The sequence below is a fragment of the Blennius ocellaris genome (assembly GCF_963422515.1).
Source record: "Blennius ocellaris genome assembly, chromosome: 10".
Lineage (NCBI taxonomy): Eukaryota > Metazoa > Chordata > Actinopteri > Blenniiformes > Blenniidae > Blennius > Blennius ocellaris.
Genome location: NC_137659.1, coordinates 4,966,727 through 4,987,695, shown reverse-complemented (window position 1 = coordinate 4,987,695; position 20,969 = coordinate 4,966,727). Strand labels below are relative to the sequence as shown.

Here is a 20,969-nt window from a genome sequence, read left to right as displayed (position 1 = left end):
GTCATCGCTCAACATATGATGAACTTATATAATTGCGAACAATGATGTTCCTTTCATCTTGTTGTGTCAAGCTTCATTCCTCTTTTTTCCTCCGCTTTTGTCTTTTCTTTCTTCCCTTAATCCCTCATGTTATTTTTATATCATCATATCAATATGAGTTATGGTGTTACAGCTTTGTTGGTTCATCAGTTTTTTGTTTTTTTGTCCATTTTGTTATTTTCCTTAGTTTTTCTATTTATTCTGCCATGATCGACATTCACTGTTTTTTGTTTTTTTTTATGAACATGTAGCAGTGACAGTTCATCTTCAGAATGAATTACACACAATTAACTGCAATTAACCGAGTGACATATTATTTAATTTCGAGAAGATTAATTAGCAGCCCTGTTGATAATTGATTCATTAAAATTATTTGTTTTTATAAAATGGAAATCATTTAAAGTGATCTTATTGTGGCCTTTGAGAAACTGTGAGTCTCATTTTCTGAACAATTAAAGTGCAAATTGCAAAAAATACTAATTAATGGCGGCAGTAGAAGCATTTTTCCCTATTTCTTCAGATTTTAACACTTTCCTTTACCATTCCTTCAAACAAGCCACACAACAGATAAAAACACTTGAATGTCATTCCATGAGAGATACTTCTTTTACATCAGTGTGCTTTCATAATGCCTGAATAGACGAAACCAGAGGTCTGCAACCTGGGGCTCTTTAGCCTCTCTGTGACGGCTCTGAGAAGCTTTCAGAAAATTCTATGTAAATAAACAGAAATGGTCTGTCCTTCAGGGATTGAATTAAAGCACACTTTTAAAGCTTAAAATGCTTTTTTGTAATTAAATTTAATTAAATTAAATATTCATTTAAGACCACATTTATTTCTCGACTATTGAAAGCAGCACCCACCAAATTTTAAATTACGTGATGCACACCCAGATATCAGCAGCATGAAGGTTGTTAATTCATAAAATATGTAAATTAGCTGCGTAATTTTTTGTTCAAAGCTCGTGAAAAAAGTAGCTGCTTATAGTCTGGAAATTACGGTAATCAATTGGCACACACGTGGTCCAGAAATATTATAAACATTGTGAAGTTATGCACATGTATTTCTATGTCTTCATTAAATCCACTTTGTGAACGGGTCTCCGTCAGAGGACGACACGTGGATGGTGATGCAGCACAACAACACCGAGCTGACCAGAGTCCGAGCATCTCCGGGTTCCAACCAGCACTCGGTTCACTTCCGGTATCCGTCCGATGAGGAGCAGCTTCAGGCCGCCATCAGCCAATCGGAGCACTGCGAGCAGGAGCTGTCCTACCACTGCAGCAAGTCACGCCTCCTCAACACCCTGGGTGAGACATGTTTGCTTTGTGCGGTCACGAGAAGTGAGAATTACCCAGTTTCTCTTCTCCACTCAAGTAAAAGCAATGACATTTCAATGTACTAAAGTAAATGTGGTTTATTAACTTTATTGACACATGATTCCTTTTTTAAGGCACATTTAACCCGTTTTGGTGTTTTTCTAGTTTTTCATACCAACATACTCAACTCTATGGCTCAACCTACAAAGCCGTTTGTTTATAGCAATGCTAACTAGTTAGATCATGTAGCAACATCACTGTGTGAAACACTGAGCAGGGAGCATCTCCATAGTAACAGACGCTGATCTCCTTTGAGCTCCTTCACTAGGTGCCTCTCCCTTTATTTATTTGGAAATTGATAGATGTTAATGTCCCAAAATGTATGAGATTGGTCCTTAGGTGATGACAAATCATCCCTGAAAATCTTGTGCAGTTTGAGTGAGAAGTTTTTGTGAAAGTTCGTCAAATACATACAAATCAATAAAGAAATAAATGCATGCAGGACGAAAACATAACCTTCTCCAGCTTTCATTGGCAATGGTAATTATCTAACACGAGGATGTCAAGCACATTTTAACTCAGGGGCCTCATACAGTCCAATTTCATCTCAAGCGGCTGGATGTAATACATACAAATTATATAATAACCTTTGAATTTCAACTTTAAAGTTCTTTGTCGTGGTGCAGAATATACATGGTGAAATGTCTTTATTTTCACAAAAACAAAGCAATTACTCCCAAATAATTACTGCAATCTTGACATAAAGCCAATTTAAATGATGCAAATAATTAAAAAAAACAGTTATGTCTAACCTCAGTCTTTTTGTTAAATTTTTAAATTTCACCCGGGCAGAAAATTATTTATTTTCATCCTCAACCCGTGAGTGTAACAAGAGAGAGTAAATAAATGCTTGTTTCTAATTGATGCATTGGGCTAAATACATGTTGGCCAAAGCAGGCTGCTTCTCTCGTTTTCTCACTATCAGACAGTTTCCAAACGATCCAGCCAATTAGTTTTTTCAGGGTTTGTTTCTTTTGGAGTGACTGTATTGACTTAGAGGTGTTGAGCATCAAATACAGAATTAGAATAGCTCTGTTCGCCAAAGTATATTGAATCTGGCTTTGTAGCAGGTAACTTGGCAACTTAGATCATTATATAGATTTTTTTTTTCATTTTATCCATTTTGAAGTTGCATTATTTTACTGAAAATAAATGCATGAACAAGTTCGGTCAGAAATCCTTCAATTCTTGCGATATTTTTCAGATGGTATTGATCTGATTTAGTCACATGTCTTAATGTATGATGGATTTCAAGTCTGTGTCCAGATTTCTGATTATTATTTGTTGCCCACATATAAAATACAGAGTGTTTTATACCAAGGCTCCAGGTCATGTGAGTAATGAGTAAAGCGGATAGAGACAAGGATATGTTTCTGTTTCCATTTAGCACAGTGGGAAAAGACACAGCACTCTCATTTATTTCTACCAGACAGCAACACAATAGGCTTTGGCAAAAAAAAAGTAAAAATGCTGAACCTTGGTCTTCAGCAATAACCAGGAACAAAGTTAATTTCTGGCCAGGAGTAAATACTGAAAAGTCATTACAGCTCGTCCTGAAAGTTCTGTACCACATCATACTGCAATCTATCATAATAATTTCATTAAAAACTACAAATGCCACGGGTAATGTGTTCCAGCTTTTCTGCTGGATGACAGCTTTATCGTAGTAATTTCAACACTTTGTCATTTGAATCCCGTAGTTAAAAGAGTTTCAAAGCAGCGGACCCACCGATTCACTGACATCAATACAGCTTGAGTGTGACATCAATATAACTCCCGCGGAGCTGCGGGAGAGAAAATTTGACTGGTGGAGCAACTTTTTGGTGCGGCGGGTAATAAAATGATGGATGAAAAGAGTGAATGCGGTGGAGAGGGAAGAATGAGTCAGAAAAATAAAAAAGTTCCATTCTAAGCTCTCGGGTGCTCGTCTGGGAAAATGAAGAAGCGCCGACTCAGCAGAGACATTTGCAATCACCTTCTCGCCATCCTCGCTAAAACACACACACACACACACACACACACACACACACACACACACACACACACAGCCAGTCTGTGAAATACTCTTTTCAGGGGACGCCATCCTCTATATGAAAACAATATATTCAGGGTTAGGAGTGAGAAAACGAGTCATGGAGTCATATTGAGAGATGAGAGATGGTGAGATTTTCTACGCAATCACAAGTCCATCTTTAGATGCAGTCACAGCCGCCAAGAGGCCGCGGATCAACAATCACTGCTGTGTTTTGAAAGCAGGAACATGCTCCAGTGCATCCTAACAACATATTAGATTATTTTGATTTAGATTTCCCTTTAGAAGTATTTAAATAATATCAACCTTTCGAGAGTTCTGGTGTAAATGTTCACAAAATATTAAAGCCGTTCTTTGAATTGATACGGAAATAAGCGCTGGTGTTGCAAAAAATTATACTATTAAAGTAACGACGGAGCAGGGGTGTCAAACATAAGGCTGGTGTGGCAAAAACGACCTGCAAGAGGCTCCAATCTGGCCAATCCACCAAAAAAATTGTAAACATTTCAAATTAAAAAAAAAATAAAAAATAAGCCTCAAAGTCCTACTCTCAGGGTGAGTTTGTACAAATATGCACAATGAAACAGTTATTGGAGGCTGAATTGGCTTTATGTCTTTGGCTTTATGTCGAGATTATAGTCATTTTCTGTAAGAATTGTTTGGTTTTGCCAAAATGTGGAAGTTTCGTGGGGAATCATGTATACTCTGCGCCAGAACAAAGAAAAACTTTCCAGTTTAAAATTTTAAAGGTTATTAGGGCCTCTTTTTTTTTTTTTTTACCAGTCCAGCCCACTCAAGATGAAATGTGGCTTTATGTGGCCACAGAACTAAAATGAAAAGTTCATAACTGCTATAAGGTAAAATAAGGGTTTGCGTGTGTGTGTGTGTATTTCAGAGGGCTCTCCGTTCAGCTGGTGGTTTGGCGGCCCGGGTCCTGGGCGTGTCCAGACCTACTGGGGCGGAGCTCAGCCCGGCAGCCAGCAGTGTGCCTGCGGCCTGCAGGGCGACTGCGTGGATCCAGAACATTACTGCAACTGTGACGCCGACCGCACGGAGTGGTACTGACCTTTGACCTTTTTACTGTAAACACAAAAATCAAGTTTTATACAGGGAACTCATCAAACAAACCAGAGCAAATAAATCTGACTTTGCCAAAAATAGAAATATAGAATGAAATTTTGGGATAAAACACCGGAAATATATTGTATCAAAGTCTGCAAATATAAAACAGAACAATCTTAAACAAAACAAATTTCTTCACCTTTGTGAAATGCATTTTCTGTACATTATTATCAAATTCCCAAACTCTCGGGCGCAACACTGTCTGTCACACACAATCCTCAGTTAGTCCCATTGATAAATCAGCTTGCACATGTACACACAATATCAAACGTAGACACAGAGTTTGAGTGGATCTGGTCGACTCTGAGGACTCCCTTTGTTTTATAGCAATGGCTTTTGAAATGTGCACAAACAAATGAGAGGCAGCCAAAGAAGTTGATTACAAGCCTTAAAAAAAACTGTATCGAATACCAATGTAGGCTGTTGGATCTGATCATAGAGTCATTATATGAGTTGAGATTTGATAAGAGCGTGGAACCGAACAGCCTTCGACAGCAACTTATGAAGTGTGAAGTTGAGAGTTTGTGTTGCTTGGAGGAGGCACACCGTGTCTTGAGAAACCCCCGGCGTCGACTCGGTACGGCATGACACTCACTCTCTACACCATTCACCGTGTGTGTTCGTCAAACTTCCCACCACCGGCGCTGTTTTCCGCAGCTTGCTGCGAGCACACGCCACTCATTTTCAGGCCCGGGTATGACTTCTCACCTGACAAGAAGACTGACGTGCAGATTATGTGAACGCGGGTGTGAACGCGTGGCGCCGCTCGCTCAGCTGTCGGACCGGAGAGCTCCTTCGGATCGGGCTGTCATTGAAATTGGCAGAGACGGACTGTCGGGTGTCAGGATGAATCCGATACCATCTGCCGGGAAAATTGTCCTATGCGCAGAAAAATGTTGTGTCAGGTTGTAACAAGAGTGGAGGAGTTGTTGTGGAGCAAAGGAGCCTCATTAGCATCAACGCTGTTAATTCAATTGTTTACGTTTTTATCTCCATGTGCTCTTATCTGCTTAAACCACTATTATGATGCTTCTTTGTGTGTTTTCACTCTGTATTCCTCCTTCATTATAGTTTTTTTTATGTTTTATTAATCGGCCATCTTCATGTTGTTATTCTACATTCACCTTCTTTTTTTAATCTATTTCATCTCCTCTACTTTCTTTCTTTCTCCCTCCACTCCATATTTTCTTCATCATAATCTTCTCTTTATTGTTCTTAGATATAGTCTCTCTGTCTCTGCTGTGTTTCCTCATTTTAAATTTCCCACCTCATCCCTCACCTCCTCCTCCTTTCTGCTCTCTCATTCTTTCTATCCCTCCTTCCTTCATGTGGACATAAGACTGTATAACTTCTCTTCGTATTACTGAGTGTCTGTTGTGTTGTTCCCTCATTTTAATTCTTTATATGCTTATATCATTCACCATTAAGCCTGGTAAATGTTGATAGTTACTTTTATAAAATGTATTTTATTAAATTTAATTCATATTTTACACTTTTATTCCATGTTATTTCTCTCTCATCTCATCCAGGACGGAGGATTCGGGCCTCCTGACCCACAAGCAGAGCCTCCCCGTCCGGTCCCTGGTGCTGGGTGATGTCCAGAGGCCGGGGTCCGAGGCGGCCTACAGGGTGGGGCCTCTGGTCTGTCGCGGAGACAGTAAGTCCATCCGCGTTTTCTGGGCTCAATGAATTCCATTCATACTGATGGCAAGACCTCAGCATGATAGATCGATAGCTCTAAGACGGCAGGATTTTGTTCTATGCTTCGTTCCACCTGCCAGCTGTGTCAGGAGTTAATTATTCTGGGCGCGCTACTTCCTCAGATAAAAGCTAATTATCATTAGCAGAGCTGTTACTAATGCATACTACCTTTTAGGTTTTCACGCTTTGATACTCGCGTCTCATTAAGCGCATTACGGAGTAAATCGAAGAAGCATGCTTGCCTTTTCGTCTCCCAATTAATTGCAATTATAGCCTCTCTGCATCTCACCCAGAGGAGCGATGGATATGTGTTTGGCTTGATTAATCATGCGAGACTACGTAAGAAAAATCATGCGTGGGCTCATTAGGTGAACTTGGTGACTCGCATCTTTCCTCTGCCATTTCCATTTAAAGTTCAGGATGGAGGTTTGCAATTTATTTCCTTTTTTTCCCCAGAGAATTTCTGGAACGCAGCGTTTTTCGACAAGGAGACGTCGTACCTCCACTTTCCCACCTTTCATGGAGAGCTGAGCGCGGATATCTCCTTCCTGTTTAAGACCACGTCCTCCTTTGGGGTGTTCCTGGAAAACTTGGGCATCAAAGACTTCATCCGCATCGAACTAAGCTGTGAGCACTGCAGGAGCTGGAGGGGGGAGATTTAATGTGGATTATGAGGATGTATTGGTGAAACCTTGAAGTCAAAGTGATAATCTGGATCTGTGCGTGCAAACCCAGAGGTTACAAACATAATCTGTTAAAAAAAAAGAAGAAAAAAAAAGGCTTTTTTTTTTTAATCTTTGAATTAATAGACGTTGCATTAGTCTTCACATATCAACTTCTAATATTTTATCTAATGATCCAAGGCTTTTCAAAACCACAGGATTGCTTTGCTGTTCATGTTACCCAGGTGTTCTATAACAACCTCAAACTGACTGCAGGCAGTTCGATTGCCGATGTGCGGCTGATAATTCTTGGTTCACAGTTGTGTTCACCGTAATGAAAAACCAGTGAAATTCTTCCAGAACAAACTAGGAAACCTTTTTAACTTGAGGGGTGTGTTATTCAAAACAATACTTAAACTATTGACAACAGGGTGAAAGTTAATATTCTATCAATTAAACCAAAAAGGGTGGGATGGGAGACTAAATGGATGGATGATGGATGATTGGCTTTATGACTCCCACATGCATTTGGAACATGACTTCTTTCCATAAATTGTCTATAATAAAATTTTGGAAAACCCTTCACACATTTTTATTTCCTTTATTTTCTCCCTAGCTCCCACACAGGTCGTCTTCTCCTTCGACGTCGGTAACGGCCCGCTGGAGGTCCGGGTGGAGTCGAGCGTCCCGCTGAATGACAACCGGTGGCATCGAGTCCGAGCCGAGCGGAATGTGAAGGAGGCGACGCTCCGCCTGGACGACCTCCCCATCGCCACGCAGGAGGCTCCGGCTGACGGACACTTCCACCTGCAGCTCAACAGCCAGCTCTTCATAGGTGAGGCTCAGTTTGAGCAATTCGGTCTTCGGTAGCAGCGTTTGTGGTTTTCATGTCCCTTTTTCTTTCATTTCTCGGGAGAATTTCTTGCTCTTAATAAACACACCGGGCCACATGCGATGACTTAGTATATATTTAATGTGCACATTTATCTTCTAAGACAATATTTTCTTTGTTCTCATGGGAGCAGTTCAGTTCAGCGTCTCTGTCTTTGCTCCGACTGAAGTCTGCAGCATAATTACAGAATCTACAGCCTTTACTCTTTGGTTTTGCTCTTCCTCTGTGGTGTAACTCTTCGCCTCCCACTTAAGGTCACGTCAGACGTTGCTGTATAAGGGGTTGTGCAGTACGTTGCTATTTCTGTTATCTGTAGGCTTTTATATTGTACGCTTCAATGTGTTTGAATCTCGTTAAGATACTGTGCCAGATGAGCAAACATATACATTTTTAGTTGTTTACAACATGCAGGTTGCAGCTCACCTCATTGAGACAAATTTATGTCAAATATCGAAACAGACAAGCCTATAATTAACATTTTCTGTTGCCAAAGTAATTAACCGGTCATTTGCTTGGTTGGACCTCATTCAACAAAAGCTGATTTCTTTCTGTTACTGCTGCTAATGTTCCTCTTTCTCTCTGTGTTGCGCAAAAGTCAAGTATATGCCTTTAGAATTACGATGTTAAGTGGCTCCCACACAATTTATCCATCAGTTGTTGTGAGTTTATATTGATTTTGATGCCAGTTAGAGATTTCTGTCGTCTTTAACGGAGCATCAATGTGTCAACATATTTATATCTATGGAAGAGTAATTGTCATAAATGTTCTTTTTGAAGATGTTAAATTTCGATCATGAACAGTACGAAAGTGACATTTCTTTATTTGCAGTTCTGTGGCATTTTTTTAACCACTGGTAAAGTTGGTTGATACATAGGAGTGCGGGATGGCGCTTATTTTACAAAGTCAAAACATAGCTTAGCTTTACTTTCTTTTCAGCTTCTCTAGTTTGAATGTTGTCCCTGGTTTTATCGTGTGCATGCATGTGTGTAGTTGTCTGAGCATCAAGAATGTGAAGCTCAGAAACAGAATTATTAGTTCAGTAAACTTTCTGAACACAAACACAGTTAGAAGAGCTTTTGTATCTTCAAAATTTATTCCTGAGACTGATGTTTGTGTCAGGCTAAATTTTATCAAATTTTCAGATCAGGAATTGTTGGAAAAGTTTGGAAGTGGAACCACCCTAGATAAGAAACAGATAAGCTCATATCTTACTAGACTGAGTCAACTCATCTGGATCTCATTTCATGGATTTTGAAGGGTTACTGTCAGGATACACTTATTTTATGTGACCATTTCTGTGTATTTCTGTAAATTACTCGACATTAATACCTATTTCAGCGAAATGATTTGATTGTCTAACACAATATAACCAACAGAACACATCACATACAAGAGTACAGCAAGTTTTAACAGTAACAGAAAAACTTCAGAGTAGACTCACTTTGCACCAGTGACGACCAGAGTCATTTCTCCACAGACACACGGTACCGTCTGATCTGGATCTGACGTATCGTAGCTGCCTATTACTCTCCCGCCACTGCATGGAGCTGCTGCAGCTCCCCGGAGAACGTGGACATGGTCGATACAGGCGTCACCTGCAGATCAAAGTCGTCCCAACGGTCCAAGCTGCACTGAATTGTTGGAGGCATACAATAAAGCAATAGTGCATGTTCATCCTTCTGGAAAGGGCTCTGAAGCTCTGGCCAGACGGTAACATCCCAGTGGCCATATTAGTGGTTTCTTACAGGTCGATGACTGTGATGTGGCCGAGGAACCAGGCCATACCTCAGAGAAAGGGTTTATCGGCTCATACGATGAGTTGGAAATCCTAAACTAGACATCAGATCAAAATAAACAATTTTTCTAAGCAAAAGCAGCAAAGCTGATGAGACAAAATATATGATGAGTTCATGAGTTTATCTGAGCTACTGTGCCTGGTTCCTGCTGCGAGTAAAGGAGACACTATCAATAATAGATCACATGTTCAAGGAAGTGCATTGCTTTGAGTTTGAACATCTACTAGGTGTATAATCACTTCACAGATGCTATGCAGCTCTGGGTGGTGGTAGTTTTGAATTTCATTGTTGCTGTGCCGTAATTTGTAGAGTCTAAATGTGTTGCAATGGATGGACTGAATCGAGAATTACCAAATAGCCTGTCGTTTGTATTGACGCTGTGACTTTAATTGTAAATAAATATAACAGAATGGCACTTTTGCTAAAAGAAAAATAGATATTTGTGTTATTATCGGGGCTGGTGTGGCTCAGATGGGTTGTATTACCGTCCCAAGAGTGGAGGTTCAATCGAGACACAGGACCCGAAACAGGAAGTCCCGGGTGAGATGTGGTTCACATAGTTTCTTCTCAGAGTCCCAGAAAAGCAGGGTTTGTTTTTTCTCAAACAAACTTTAACAAGGGAAATGGAAAACGTACAAATACAGGCCAAAGTTCGAAATCAGACAGCAGAGCAACACTGGATCTAGTGTACATTGCTGAAATTGTAGAAATGAACGGGCAAAACCAGACGGAGGTCAGTTCAGACCGACACCCTAACTCTAATGTGTCAAAGCATCTTTTGGAAGTGCACTCAATCACATGCTGTTCCCAGTGGCGCCATGGCAACCAATGGCATGTTTGAATGTGACTGATCATATGAAGTTTGTTGAGATTAGGAAAAAAAAGTAGAAAAACACTTAGAGCACAGACCTTCGCCAGCGCCACATTTCTTAGCATTTGTTAGAGTTAGCATTGCGTGCATGATAGCCATTAGCTCATATCAATCTGAACTAGGTAGGTCAGGTAGTAACATCACTATGTGAAACACTGAGTAAGGGAGCCTCTCCATGGCAACAAACGCGATCTCCTTTGGTCTCCTCCATGAGGTGCCATCACCTGCTTTGTATGGGATTCGGATTTTTTGGGATTTATTTGTAAACGGTTAGTCGTTCACATTCCAACATCTAATCAGTTGGTCCTTGGATGATGAAAAATCATCACTAAAAATTTCATGCAATTCGGGTGAATAGTTTTTGCGAAACTCTGGTAAAATACATATATACGAACCAATGAATAAATAATTTAGTACACGCAGACGAAAACATAACCTTCTCGGCCCAACTTTCGTTGGCGAAGGTAACAACGTGCAGGAACTATCAAACTAACATCCATTTTCCATCACTTGGTGAACATGAGTAGCTTTCACTTACTGATCAAAGGCATATAAGGAATACAGTATAACCATACCTGATTGTTGAAAATGATTAAGCGGTTAGTAGGTGCACACACAGATACACACATGAATTTTTGACACAAGCAACATTAATCTGCCAGCTGCATGAATGATGCCGACCTCAGCAGATCTATTATACTGAGCTCCCACTACCGCTTTATCTACAGCTCGTTCGTGCCTGAGTGTGTTTTGCAACCAGTACAGTTGCCAGGTTTTATCTCCTCCCAAAAGGCCTTTACCTGCTGCAAAAGGAAAAGAAATGTACGGCATTAAAGTGTACGGCATGAAAGTGTTTAACTGTTTCTGGCCACGTGCCACCGGCTGCTCAGCACTATCGAATATGGAAGTGCTGATGCAATGAATTCTGACCACTGGACAATAATCACACGCTATAAATAAGCACGCAGCAGTAAGCTGTGATTATACATAAGGCGTAGCGTGATTTCTAGCAATGACAGCGTCTGAATAATGGTTAGGTTAATCTGAATCTGTGAGCTATTCATAAAGCAGTGCAGTAATTAAAAACCTTCATCAATACCACAGCAATGTCTGTCCAGTTCAACGACTTAAATGCTGTGCTTCACCTCTAAAGCTGTCTCTGGATATTCAAGGACAAAATTCATCATTTATTATCGGGTTTCATCCCTCTCTAAATATTCTGTAAGTCATTTCACATCAGTAAACAAACAGGACGAGCCGTCGATGAAGGCGGTGGCAGTAGCAGAGAAATCAAGGTGAATATTGACCAGCTGAGTGCATTCAGCCAATAGCACCAGTCGATTATGGATGTTGTTGGATGGAGGGAGATACTAAACACGCTGAATAAAATCCATTTGTTGCTGGGGGGGGTGAACTGTAGCTGATCTCTGCTGACTATGGGGTGAAAGCATGGTACAGGTCTGCAGTCTATTCAGCACAAATGCACAGAGAGACATGCACACCTTCAGGAAAATCAGTCAAAAATTAGCCTCAAAGACATGTTTTTTTTTTTTTAAATAAAGGGAAACTGTGTAGTAGTAGTGGTTTGTGCTCTTGCCTCACAGCGAGATGGTCATGAGTTCAAGTACAGCCCGGTGTGTTTCTGTGTGGCGTTTGCATGTTCTTGCCGTATCTGGCGGTTTCTTCCAACAAAAACATGCGTGTGAGGGTAACTGATGACCCGAAAATTGGACAAGTGGTTGAAGGTTTGAAGGGTCTTTCTTTTGTTTCGTATTTTGAGTGGTGGGATTGTTATCGACGAGCTGGAACCAGCAGATGGCGGTAGTGCAACTCCACCGATGCCAACTGTGTTGAACCCAAGTGAAGAAGAAGAAGAAGAAGAAGAAGTGAAACAATCATCAGGGACAAAAAAGCTGCTGATAATAGAGAGAGAGGGAAAGAGTCATCGGGGACGACGAGAGTGGTGGGAAGCAACGTCGATGGGTAGAACCAACAGATGGAGGTAATGTAACTTTATGGATGCAAACTGCCATTAAACCCCAAAAAAGAAGACGACCCAAAATTGCCCCTCGATGTGTGTGTGTGTGTGTGTGTGTGTGTGTGCGTGCGTGCGTGCGTGCGTGCGTGCGTGCGTGCGTGCGTGCGTGCGTGCGTGCGTGGATGGATGGATGGATGGATGGACGGAGACTGTCGCCATAGAAACCAGACTACTTTAGAGGACCATGACTACCCAAACATACGTTCAAATCCACATGTTCAAAAGTGAAAATAAGACCCTGCTGAGTCACACTAGCAGCCATCAGTCGTTATCCTCATTAGCAAAATTGCTAAAATCCATCCACCTTATTATCCAGTGAAACTCCCTCTCCATCCGCGAGTAGCAAAGAGAGTGAGAGAGGCTTGTTTAGAGGAACATGTCTGAATCATTTATCCTTCATCCAGCTGAGTTTTATTCAAGATTCTCACTTTCTGAGCCAAAACTGTGGCCTGAAATAGTGTGTGGCCCCTGAGCTAGAAATGAGTTTGACACCCCCAGTAGAGCGCTTTAAAGAAAAGACTTAAAGATGAATATATGATGGTCAAACAGGGCACGCAGCAGAGATTCCAATGTGTTACACTTCTTTTCATTGTTGTGGGCAGAGTTCCCACGGTGGCTGCGCTTGTATTTCCCTCAGCAGCTTGTTAAACGTGCCAGCAGCTCGGCTTCGGGGACGGCCATCTGTCAGTTGGACCGCCGCTTTCTGGTTCCCGTTCAAATTTCTTAACAAACACTGGAAGGATTGTGTCCCTCATTCACGGTCCCCAGATGAGGAATTCACATGACTTTAGCCAGATTTTAATCCAATGTCATTATTTGTCCCACAAACACCGGCAGGGCCGCCGTGACATCAGGATCAGCGGTTTTTCATTGTGTTCCTGCAATTTGCATGTTTGCTGCTGAAATCATTGTAAGCAACGTCAGCGTTCCTCCTCGGCTAATCTCTTATCTTATTTTATTAAGATAAGTCTTTTTTTCCGTCTCTCGCTTCAGCCCTTCTCAAGTTTATCAGAGATTTTCTATGACTTGACAAACCTCCCCTCAGTCGTAATCCTCACAGTAAAACATGGAGTTTATGGTTTGTGTGACTGCACTACAATATCCACATGCACGTGCTACCCCACAGTATTCATGTGTTTAGGAGCAGGTCGGCCCTCCCCGATGACATTCAGGATGAATGTGACTCCACAAGTCACGTTGGGGTATTTAAACATGCGACTCATCTCCCCACATGAATTGTATTGATCAGATTTGTTCCATTGTTTGTCTCGCAGGCTGCTGTGTTTGCATTATAAGCCTCTGTGTTGGTTTGTATGAAATTTATAAGCCATATTTCAGTCTTGGATGTATTTATGTGCCATAATCCTGCCTTGCTTTATAAGGCAGTGAATTCTATTGTTTTGATTAATAAGCCGTGTTATTGCCTCGCATGGATTTGTAATCCACACCATGCCGCCTGCTTTGCAGGTACTAAAAAACCCAGACGCAGCTGTTTCAGTGGCGCTGAGGAGTGAATGCAGAAATCGTTGCTTTTGTGAAGCTTTATAAGCAATTGTTTTGTGCATTGTGCGGACAGTTAAGCCCTTGTTTATTCTTGCTGTGCCCTGACTGAGGATTTCATGCAGTTTTCTACTGCTCTGATGCGGCGTAGAGACGAAACATGGTTGTCTGCAGGGATTCTCCACGACTCCTCCAGTCATCCCTTGATGTATCTCTCAAAACGCATCTGTATCGACATCACATTCTCCTGGGAAGTAGTGCAAGAATTTCGTTGATCAAGATTATGTTGTCCTCTGCGGTCTAGAATGTACTGTGTGGAAGTTTTGATTTTGACGTCAGTACTTTTTCGCATAACCACAGTCTGCTACCACAAATTTTATTTTCAACCATTTTTATAATGAAGGATTGTTTATGTTCGATGCTGCTCTAATTGCCACCTCTTCTCATTTACTCCTAATAAATGTTATTGCAATCTCCAGCAGGGTAATTAAGGGAACAAGTCCATCAAAGTGAGCAGGTACATTTCAGACTAAATAATGAGCTAAAATGTGAGTAAACAATGTATCCACATACAAAATGTACTTAAATAACAATACAGGGCCAAATTATCCACGTTTTAGCTGATTACCTAATCAGATATGGACATTACAAAAAAGGAAATAAATCAACAATTAATATGGGGATTATCTACTGATCATTTTTGTCAGTCACGGTGAAACTGTACAAAGCAGCAAGATTATTATATCATCCCAACAAGGTGCATCAGCTCTTTATCTTTATCTATCATGAATACAACAAGCCGAGACATTACGATTAACAGTTAAGTAATACTTATTCCAAATATTAATTACCTGTGTTGATTGCAAGTGAATTTTACTATTAACTTGTGAGCAATGATCTAGTACTTTGATTCTCAAAATGTTGTCCAGTGATGTAACATATGGCTGGTACCAATTGTGAAGGTCTGAGAGCAGCTGAAAACATAAATAGTTGGCAAATGAGTGTAAGCACCTTGTTAGTGATTTAGCTATGTGCAACAGTTGCAGCCACCTCTGCATATGCAGAGGTGGCTGCAGTGATTGATCTGGTCTTTAGTGATTGATCTGACGGCTTGAACCAGCCCGCCATATTTCATCGGTACTTTATGCCGATACTCTGATTTCACGTTAAGGCTTTAAACTCCTCTGCACTGAGGGCGTCAAGTCAGACGTGTGGTTGAACGCTACATTTGCTTTCAGTGTTTTTGCCTGATGTGTGGGGTTGAACACGCATCACCTCCATGATCACTTTGATCTCCACTTTACCAATTAATTCCTGTTCCCTCTTATGTGGTCTCACATGTGCGTTACCGTGCTCAGTACCCGGGCCTCCTGCCGGGAGGATGAAGTTTCCCTGATGTGAGGTTGAAAATACTCCTGAAGGTCATATTGATAGCTCTGCTTCTTCGGTCCGAGGTGGAGTTTATCTGCATTTAGATTCTTTGATGTTTACTTTGATCTCCACATCTTAAGTCCCTCATTATGCTGTTTTAAGTGTTTCATCTGCGCCGTGGTGCCATTTGATGTGGAGACACTGTAATCTTTGTTAATGCTGAAGCTCTGTGGCATGATGTGCTGAATACCCTCCCCAGTGGTGCAGATTGTTCGCTGATAACCTTTTCCTGCTGCTGTTTTGTTGCTTTGATCAGAGGTGGTGGGCCTGAGGGAGCACATTACACACACACACACACACACACACACACACACACACACACACACACACACACACACACACACACACACACACACACACACAAACATAGGGATGGATGCACACTGAAATGCGCAAAATCACACAAGAGCACACACACGCACAAACATTCACTCAGTCACATACATACACAATCACATATACAAAGACCCATGTGCACGCCCACAAACACAAAAATAAATGTACAGTACTATCTCTCTCTATCTCTCTCTCTGGCTCTCTCACACACTCCAAGACACACACTTTCAGGGACATTGCCTTGACTCACATTCATTAGTTGCAAACTCACTCTTACCTCAGCTGCACTGCTTGTTTTATCCCAACAATCATAGTCGTCTAACCATCAGCCTCAACATGTTTTTACACAAAAATATTGTACATTTTCTATCTGGGGACGACGACACTAGTTCTCCTCAGATAAGATGAGTCATTGGATCATTGTGTAATTAGGTTGGTATAGAATTACGAGGACGCAGTCACAAACACGTATTGTGTTTTCACACCTTTCGTGGACTTGTGTTGAATTTCATTAAACTTACTTTTAACTCAGACTCTTGCTTTCCTAATCCCACTCTCCTTGCCTCAACCTAGAACCCTCACTGTGTTATATTGGTCTCACCGAAAAACACGTATTCCCCTGGTTGAGACAAGCTTTCAGTTCCCACAACAATCCTATGTTACTAAAATGTCTAAACACACACACACACACACACACACACACACACACACACACACACACACACACACACACACACACACACACACACACACACACACACACACACACACACACACACACACACACACACACACACTGTTTACCGGTGCCAATTTCTCAACTGCTGGTTGAGAAATGGAATGAGCTATTTAAGATGTTGGGATTTCCCAAAACAACACAGTTAAGTGAAGCACCTTAGAGGCTTGGATGGGCATGAAACTGCCCACGTTATTCCTGCACATAAAATACAGGCGGGTGTTGTAGATCATGTCAAGCTGCAGGAAAAAAGTGGAATAGCCGGTATAGTCACTCGCCTGGGAATTTTAATGTATGTGCCATCAAATCTGAGGGAAACACTGAGACTTTTAAAAGCTCAATTTTTTTGTACGAATGAAAAGCAAAAGTTATAGTCTTCATTCATTCAAGATTAGTATACTTCAAACACAGAGTTATTACTTCATATTTCTGTCCCTCTCTTTTTAACTTGTGGAAAGAGGTGAGGCGTTGCATCATATAACCCCTTTATACAATCACATGACTATAAACAGTAACAAGCACTATCTGGCTCTCCAGCAGTTTCCTACAGTGAATAGTTGAAAAACGTTCAATTTATGTACAACAATTGTTGGATTATAATAACTCTCATCGTGGACTCTTCAAACCAGTGTTTTACTTCGACTTGATACTCCAGTAACTCAACATCACACTCAGGATTGAATCAACACAGGACTGACACACACAAACTTAAAAAAATGAACACGTGGGTCAGAAAGGAAGAACTCATGATAAAAAGTGTTGCAAACTGTTCCCATTTGTTGAATTACAAACGTTCAGAGTCAGGCTCTCAGTTGATCTGGATCTTTTGGGTATTAAATGAATGTGCCCGATACACAATAGTCTGAATTAGCATTAGAGTGACTGTAATTAGAAAACAGATTAATATGCAATTATTCTTACGTAAGAACTATAAGCAGTGCAAGGTTACATTGTTAAAGTGTGTGTAAGTGTGTCGCCTCTTTGAGTCATTATCAAAATGTTAACAGTTCAACTAATTTCTTGCCTCGAAACGTTAATGACTTTCAGCAAGAGACAAAAAAAATTACTCGTCATTGTCTGAGGAAATGTTGAGGCGAGTTTCATATCCCGTGTTGCTTTGCTGGTTCAATAATTTATACAAGTCATATCGGTGCAGAAACCTCAGGCCCGGAGCAGAGTCAGTGATGCATTGGTGTGAAAAGCTGCTGCTGAACAATAGGAAGTTGTCAGCCTTAGATTCGGAGAGCAAAGGGCTGCTGAATTCGTGCCTGGAGCGTGCAAACAGGTTCCGTCTGTGATCTTTGCAAAAACTGGAGAGGAGGTACTTTTTGAACCGTGGGAACAATAGGTGACCGTGTTACGTCTCAGGCACGCAGTACAACGTTGAATGCGGAGTTTGAACTCTTGTACCTTTAAGTACAGAGGCGCACTGAAAAAGGGGGCCCTTGAGCGCAACTCAGGAGACGAGTCTAAAACTTAAGAACCAGCGCTTGGAAATAAAAACAAAGATCCAGAACTCCGAGCAGTCATGGGAAGTACAAAAGGACAAGCTAAGGTAAAATCCATAAACATAGGCAAGGTTAAACACAACATCAAAACAGACAGACGAAAAGGGAGAACTGAGCCGAGGCACAGGGGATGAATTAAGTTTGTAAGAAAGCAAGTGAAAACAAATCATTGTGGATCAGGTTGGAAGGTTAAAGAAGTATTCTGGTGGAAGAAGAGAAGCAGGTTGGACTATTTTTCAATTCACTTTGGGTTTGTCTCTCATCTAGTGCCATTTACAACATGGCACTCTAATGCTACAAAATACTGAGAAAAGCACAACAGTCCCACAGGGTCAGGAAACAGTTTTAAAGAAAAAGACCCCATTTACCAGGGATAATTCTCGAACACAGGAGTTTCTAATCCTGGTCCTACAAGGTTTCGACTCTGCAAGTCTGCAAGTTTTAGGCCAAGTTTCAACGACCTTTTCAAGTGAAAATGCAAAACTTTAGTTGCATTCTGGGTGTCCACTTAAGCGACTACAGTATTTAGAGCCATTGAAAACACAACTTTTTTAAAATGTTCCAATCCTGTTTCCTTATAGATGGAGGAAAATGCTACTTTTTAAAAACGCTGCTACTGCGCATCCACACTACCATCATATTAAATTGTTTTTCTACAAATACACAATAACTACATTTGCCTCCAGAGTATCAGGAGTCCCAGTTAATATTCTCCTGGGACTTGGTAGTATTTTAGTTGACAGTCACTGTAATAATAATCCAACTTGGTCCTCTGTCCACTAGAATGTTTGTGCACTCATCATCATTAATGTTTATTGTAGTACGGCCAATTTAATTGGCAGATGATACCCATTAGAAAATCATTGGTAATTGGTAAAAAGTTGGCCGATTGATGCTGACGTTCACGCTGATGTCTCACTAATAAAAATGCAGTTTACCGCAATGGTACGTTAACTAGTTTGTGAAATAAACCTTTCTGAAACATATGTAAAGACGATGCATTTTCACTTGAACGGGATTGACAGAATTAGTCAAATAAGAGTAGAAAGTACTGATTGGGGAGAGAGATATTATGTGATAGTGATGGTGACATTTAATGGTGAGTGAAAAACAGAGAGAAAAATAAAGACAGTCTCAATGTATAGCTTCTTACTAGAAATGATCCACGTTTCAAGGGCTTTTGGCAGCTTCCAGAACTAAAAATGAGAGCTGCTTCCTCAAGATAGGAAACCGATAACTGAAATCTCTGCCTCCCACTTCTCTCTCAAAGGCCCCGTTCACACTGGAGGGAAAAGCCACCCAATTCAGATTTTATACTCACAAGTGACTCATATCCAACTTGTTTTGTGGCCGTGTGAAAGTACTAATTCAGATTGTTTTCACATCAGACCCAGGCCTCAATCATATGTGGTACCAATTCTGATATATTTTCTACATGCGACTGCTTCGTTGTTCACGTGGGACTGAGGTCATGGATAAGTGGAAGCGGCTCCGCCAGAATGTTAAAAGCTGTTCTCTCATTTTACCTCATTATTCTTCTTTCTCTCATCATGTTGTCTTGATTTTATCGGCTCGTATTAAACAACCACTTGAAAATGAATTCACATTTGAAATGATCACAAAATCGGATCCCAGCAAAAACGCAGAATTGATCATCAAGACCTTTGGTGTGAACGTAGCCAAAGTCGAGGAGCCGCCAATAAGCCTGCACTGTGAGAGCGCTGTGTTCTGATTGGATAATATAGTGCGGAATATATAAGGGCGATCAAGTTCAGTTGTAGATAGAAATTACAGAGTTATAGTGTGGGTACACAAGTGAAGCGAAAGCATGACTGGGCAGGCTGAAACTCTCAACATATGCAGGATGTCCCATTAGACAGGCAGATGGACAGGCAGATAATAAAAATGATGTCCCGAAAACCATTTCCCACGTAGGGCTTATTGCCTCGTTGCTTTTTCAGCGTGGTGTCGTTTGGTGAGAGGAGCGCTGACAGCCGGGGGCTCCTGGGGGAGCAGAGGCGACGTGCGGATGGCTTGTAGATGACAGTAGGAGCAGTTGGAAAAAGAAACACACTGACAGATAGAGAACATGCAGACTGTTCAACATCTAACGAGAGAAGAAGGGGGGGGGGGGGGGGGGGGGGTTTGGTGTGTATTCTTAGCTAAACACCATCTATCTGGCAGGTCTGTCTTATGTTCATTATCTGAAGTTAAAATGTAAATGTTATGCTAATGTGATGCACAATCATTGTTGTTGTTGTTGTCAGGAGGGACGGCGTCCAGGCAGAAGGGCTTTCGGGGATGTATCCGCTCCCTGCAGCTGAACGGCATCACTCTGGACCTGGAGGAGAGGGCGAGGATCACACCCGGAGTGAGACCCGGCTGTCCGGGTCACTGCAGCAGCTACGGGTCGCTCTGTCAGAACCAGGGCCGATGCACGGAGAGGGAGAACGGCTTCCACTGTGACTGCAGCATGTCGGCGTACTCCGGTGTCTTCTGTCAGACAGGTACACACTTAGCAGCTCTTTCAGAGAAATGCCAAAAACACCATGCACAGTTTCATATCAACATAATTTTTTGGGGGATTGTAAGCAAGATATGACTGCTTCACTCAGAACATCAGAACAGAAACGACTCCAGTGATACAAATTTCTTTCAGATTTTGGGATCAAAATATGAATAAAGCCCAAACACCAACACATCAGTGCTTCACCACTCCTATCAAAAGGTTAAAAATCAGCTTTTAGTCCACTTAACACTAAACTTGAAGTACTCAGCAACCATATGACGGCAAATATTAGAACCGAATAGGGATGGTTTCATTGTTCTATATGTGCTAAAGTAACACTAACAATGCGTCATCTCATTGACCCCCCCCCCCCCCAGTTCATTAACTTAAGTGAGTTCAGTCATCTTGTTTCTCCT

General features: G+C 41.3%; 1 protein-coding gene across 1 annotated transcript in view; it reads left to right on the top strand.

Annotated features, from left to right (window-relative positions):
- LOC308135098 (contactin-associated protein-like 4) overlaps positions 1-20,969 on the top strand; it is a gene marked incomplete at both ends in the record, with an annotated part of 85,955 nt that overhangs the window by 51,497 nt on the left and 13,489 nt on the right. Inside the window, 6 exons of the mRNA XM_080502971.1 lie at positions 1,149-1,349; positions 4,346-4,508; positions 6,102-6,229; positions 6,730-6,900; positions 7,552-7,770; positions 20,312-20,551. Coding sequence (XP_080359097.1) covers positions 1,149-1,349; positions 4,346-4,508; positions 6,102-6,229; positions 6,730-6,900; positions 7,552-7,770; positions 20,312-20,551 — 1,122 coding nt within the window. The remainder of the gene's footprint in view (positions 1-1,148; positions 1,350-4,345; positions 4,509-6,101; positions 6,230-6,729; positions 6,901-7,551; positions 7,771-20,311; positions 20,552-20,969) is intronic.